At 42.8% G+C, this 4,786-nt stretch overlaps 1 protein-coding gene across 1 annotated transcript; it reads left to right on the forward strand.

Annotated features, from left to right (window-relative positions):
• Nucleotides 1–1,084: 1,084 nt before the first annotated feature.
• Nucleotides 1,085–4,408, forward strand: PEX2_094190 (uncharacterized protein; the record flags this gene model as incomplete). Its single annotated transcript, XM_016746689.1, has 5 exons — nt 1,085–1,306; nt 1,356–2,011; nt 2,060–2,232; nt 2,288–2,374; nt 3,147–4,408. The coding sequence occupies 5 exons, from the start codon at nt 1,085–1,087 to the stop codon at nt 4,406–4,408; spliced, it is 2,400 nt and encodes a 799-aa protein (XP_016602202.1).
• Nucleotides 4,409–4,786: the final 378 nt, after the last annotated feature.

Below are 4,786 nucleotides of genomic sequence, written 5' to 3' on the forward strand. Positions count from 1 at the left end.
GCCGGTTGCAATTCGACAAAAATTGTTCAAAATCCTTACTAAGGCACATCAGCAATGCCAGCATGGTGGCCGAGATAAGACATCTGCTCAGGTCCGGCAGGTCTATTCATGGTAGGCAAATCAAAGATATATTATATATATTGTGCTTGATTTATAGCTACTGAATATATTATTAGGGTCCCAAAGGAACTGATCGCCCGATTTGTTAAGATTTGTCCAACTTGCCAGGTACGCCGTGGGAGGATCTATTGCTGACAAGCTCGCGATAAGGGATGGAATTTTTTGTCATTTCATTCATTTTTTGTTCTTTGTCGAGTTCGCAGAGATACATCCGCTCAGGCAGCACTTGATTTGTATATTGATCTATCATTGATCTAAGGAGGGGCGCTTCGTGCGTGTTATTCTTATGCTCTAGGAATATGTGATCGGATAAATCCTCCTAAGCTCGGAAGGAAAAGGAATACTACAGCATATTTTGCCGACTTTTGATCAAGGGGGAACGATTTGTGGATACTAAGTTACGATTATGTTCCACGATCTTTTGACCAGAGTATCTGAAAATTTCCCAATCGCTACAGTCAGTGAAAACCCTGATAATAGAGCAGCAGAAATGGTTCAAAGTAGTTTGTATGTTGTTTTCCTTTGCTTTGTTTTTTATCCTGACGAGGTTAATCAGCGCCAGCTGCCAACCTTCCTTACGCTGAGCTAGTCACTTTAATAAAATGACCATAAGGATATACGTATCATTGGGGAAGTTAAATGGGTGACATAATGTGGTCCCGAGCAGAGTCTAGGGCCTAGTATATATACCGCTGCAGTGACAATCGGGGGTTCCGATTGTCTCTATGATCTTTTGGCCTAGTGGTAAAATGTATCTTATGTAATCACTTAGGTGTAGCGGCCTAAGTAAACCTGCTGTCCCGGCAGGATTACAATAATGTGAGGGAAATGTCACATGACACTAATTTCCGAGGCGCCCTTTATCAATCGACTTTAAACCTATTCTCACCTGGATATCTCTACAACCAGGTTCAAAACCAGTTATCATCTCGATATTTTATTTTCCTGAACAAGAAAGTCTATCATGGAGGAAGAGGGTACTTGGATCAACCTATTTTTCTCTGGCAGCCGTCAAAACATCCTGAATGCCAACGAAATTGAGGGCCAAAAATTCCGACCTTTTTGTGCTGAAGACGACAACTGGGAGCTGGGAGGCAGGGCCGATATATCAAGAGTACCAGATACAAACAGTATTCAGGTGTTTTGGCTTCGGATCAAAGGACGCAGAAAATTTGTCGGTAAAGTTGTAAGTAGAGACGATCATTAAACGCGTGCTCCGATTAATCCTATACCAGTTTCCTTGCTATTCTAAGCGAGATGCCATCATACAACTTCACCGTATCGGAGTACTGCCAAGTCCAGAAAACATAGGCGATGCTATATACGAGTTCGATAGATTTTATCGGGAGGCGCGGGCATACAGCCATATTGACCTATTCTGTCCCGCCCGTGAAAGGATCTACTTCCCACAATACCATGGAGTGATCACCGATATACCTCAATCTCGATTTTCATCTGGGTATTATCACAAGCGAGCGGTTGTGCTAGAGGCAATAAAACCGGACTTACGCTCTCGACGCGTTCTTAGTGAAGTTGTCAATCACCACCCCGAAACCTTCTTAGCTATCCTTGAAACCCTATCCTCAAAGTTTTGCACAACAAATACTGTGCTTTCTTTAAGCTCGTTTGAGCAGGAGTGGTATCATTCTTTGCTGAAAGATCGGATTCGTCGCCTAGATACTTTACATCGGATTGGCATAACACATGGCGATATCCGTGATATCCACTTTCGACTTCCCAATGACATTTACGATACAGTTCTATACGACTTCTCCGAGTCGTACACCTTCTCTAGGAAGCAGCCTTTTCGAGTATGTGGCGGAAGACTTCGACCTTTAAGCCTGATATCAGAGGGTGAACGTGAACGTGTTCTTCTACATGTCCTAGATCGGTAAGAAAGAAGACTTTAGTCTTTACATCGCCACTAATATACTTTTAGAGCCGCCTCACGAGATCTTCGTTCCCACCTGATACGTTTCAACCGTAAAGCTTCGGTTGCCGGTATTGACTCTAAGCATATCTCTTCTGTTGATGATGCACTCTGGAAGTCTCTCGATAAAGAAGAGGATTTGTTAGAGTTGATCATACTAAGAGTCTCCTATCACCCAGATGGTGAGTTTTTATTGACCCGTTCCTAGGTTTTAGATGTGATCATTAATTATACTAGAGTTTTCGATGCCGACCTTGAATTCCATTTTCCCATTCCTGGAAGCCGTATGCCCGAACTCTGACCTCTGCTGGCATATTCGTCGAGGTAGACTTTTACGTCAATATGAGTCAGTTTGGGCGGTCTTTTGTGACGATAAAACCCACCCCCAATCAATCACATTTGATTTTGAGCCGCAATTTGAAACGATTGAAAAAATGAAGGCCACTTGTTTCATACTTTGCTTAGTACCACATTCATGGGGGATTAGGTCAGTGACGAAGTTTCATTTTGCCGGACTTATTGAGCTACGGAAATATTGCGCTCGTTTTGCCACAACAGCAAAATTACCCGGGGAAATACTAAGTCGAGACGAGTTTTGGAAAGAAGCGGAGTCTAGAGGAATGGGTGATATAGAATCATGAATAATAAAAACCTTACCGCTACTTTTTTTTTCTTTTGTGATATTGTTTAGATAGGAAGCCCCAGATCTTTACCCATTAGATGATTTAAGTCGCTATGGTTCTGGCTATTCTAGCTTCGATATATCCACAAGAGAAACCCAATCGTTAAAAAATGGCTTTCGACGCGGAGTAAATTGTACCAAGGAAGCATAGCACAAACAAACAATTTACATAAATTGAAATTTTGCATTTGCAGCAAGCTTCGTAGCCCCTAGTTACCGTACCTTATACTAAGAAGTTGCTATATAGGAATATATGCAATTCTTGTATCAATTGCCTTAACAAAATTGTGAATATCCCCGACGGGAATATTCACATGCAGATTTCAAGATGGCTAAGATAATGGTGAATCCCGCTTCGTCCGTAATAACAAATAACAATACCACTCAACCGGGTATTAATTTAAGTATATATAGCTTACTTTGCCTCGAGCAAAATTCATTTCAAAATTTATTTTGGCAATCCTTTCAAGAGATTTCTCGATATGGCCGAAACCCTTCTTAGCTACCTAACGACACGCAACCCAAATGTCTACCCGTTTGCAAAACCACAAACAAGCTTCACATTCAGTTCAGACTGGGACCCAGTTGATAGTATAAGAGAATGGACCGATTTCAATTACGATACTCTGCACATGCGCTTCAGAAATGAGTTGAGCCGTCATGTATCCCCGTTTGATACTGCCAAGAACTGTGAAGACGGAGGTTTCAACAATATCTTTGACGAACGTGGCCTCTCTGATCTCATATGCATGTCTATTATGGGTCCTGTATCGGCAGTACTTCCTTCCTCATTCATTACCTCCGGCGGAAGAGTTACGCAGCATATAGGATGCATCCCTGACTGGGGCGCTGGGAAGGATGCGGCTAGAGATCAGTTTGGAAAGGCTAAGGCTCTTGTTCTTGGAGACACAAAATTCAACTGGTCGTCAATGAGCGCCATTAATGTTGTCCAGAACATGAGAAACGGGTTCTATGAAGATTCGAACTTGATCGACTCAGTCAGACCTATCGAGCAAGTCCAACATTATGGGGCTGTTTACGGATGTCGGTATGTGTACATTATCAGCGATCAAGAGCTCGTGGTAATGCAGCTCCATTTGGCACCAGCCCCATTTCGAACATCACCCAGACCTCAACGCACTCGCCTACCACCTTCACATCAGCGGGTAACATCTTCTTCCACTATTTCGAAGCAGTTGACGGATATATCTCTCGACGAGTCATCCTTCAGAGCAAGTATTGGGCTGGTGGAATACAAGAGAATTCCTTGGAGCGCTACAAGCGGACTTACGATCAAACTGGCATTATATTGCCTTGTTCGTTTAGCAGCCGAGGATGGGAGTGATCTCAAAACTGATTACCCGCGTTTGACGTCTCAAGTCGAGTCATCTGGTACTCAACTTCTGCCATCAATGGTCCTACCGACCTCGGAGCCACGAATCATTATAGGAACATCGAGCACTGTCACCAGCACACTCCAAACAAGCAATGAAGCGGCGGCCCAATTTTACGATGTCACTGTACAATGGAACAAAGCTCGTACTGGTTACGTATACCAAGACAATTACGGCAAATGGGTCTTCGATGACTCAACATCCAATTGGAAGCAGATTGGGAACCAAATCTACAAATTCCAGGGAGCCCCGCCGTATGCGCGCTCATCCATACCCCATTGATTTTCTTGTCACAAGGTTCATCTACTATTCAACATAGGATGGTGCGACAGAATCCAGTCATTGTGATTTCGCCCGTTCAACCAACACGGAAATCAACTATTTATGATCTAAAGATGTCTAGGCTCGATGCAATTTTCTTATGTTCATTATCTAAATTGTAAATTCTTATTTTCTCAAAACTATCTGTTGATAAGATATCATTTTGGGTTTCACTTTATATTATATCCTAGGATGAGAGGGAGATTTACTAGGTCTTGATACTAGAGAAACTTTGAGACTGGTATTGAATGGCTTCAATTTCCGCCCGCAATTAATACTCTTGGGCCCGTGACTGGGAAGACTGCGCCCACAGTTTCACCACTAAGGGATCTCTCAATC

This window comes from Penicillium expansum (genome assembly GCF_000769745.1).
Source record: "Penicillium expansum strain MD-8 chromosome Unknown contig322, whole genome shotgun sequence".
In the NCBI taxonomy this organism is placed as follows: domain Eukaryota; kingdom Fungi; phylum Ascomycota; class Eurotiomycetes; order Eurotiales; family Aspergillaceae; genus Penicillium; species Penicillium expansum.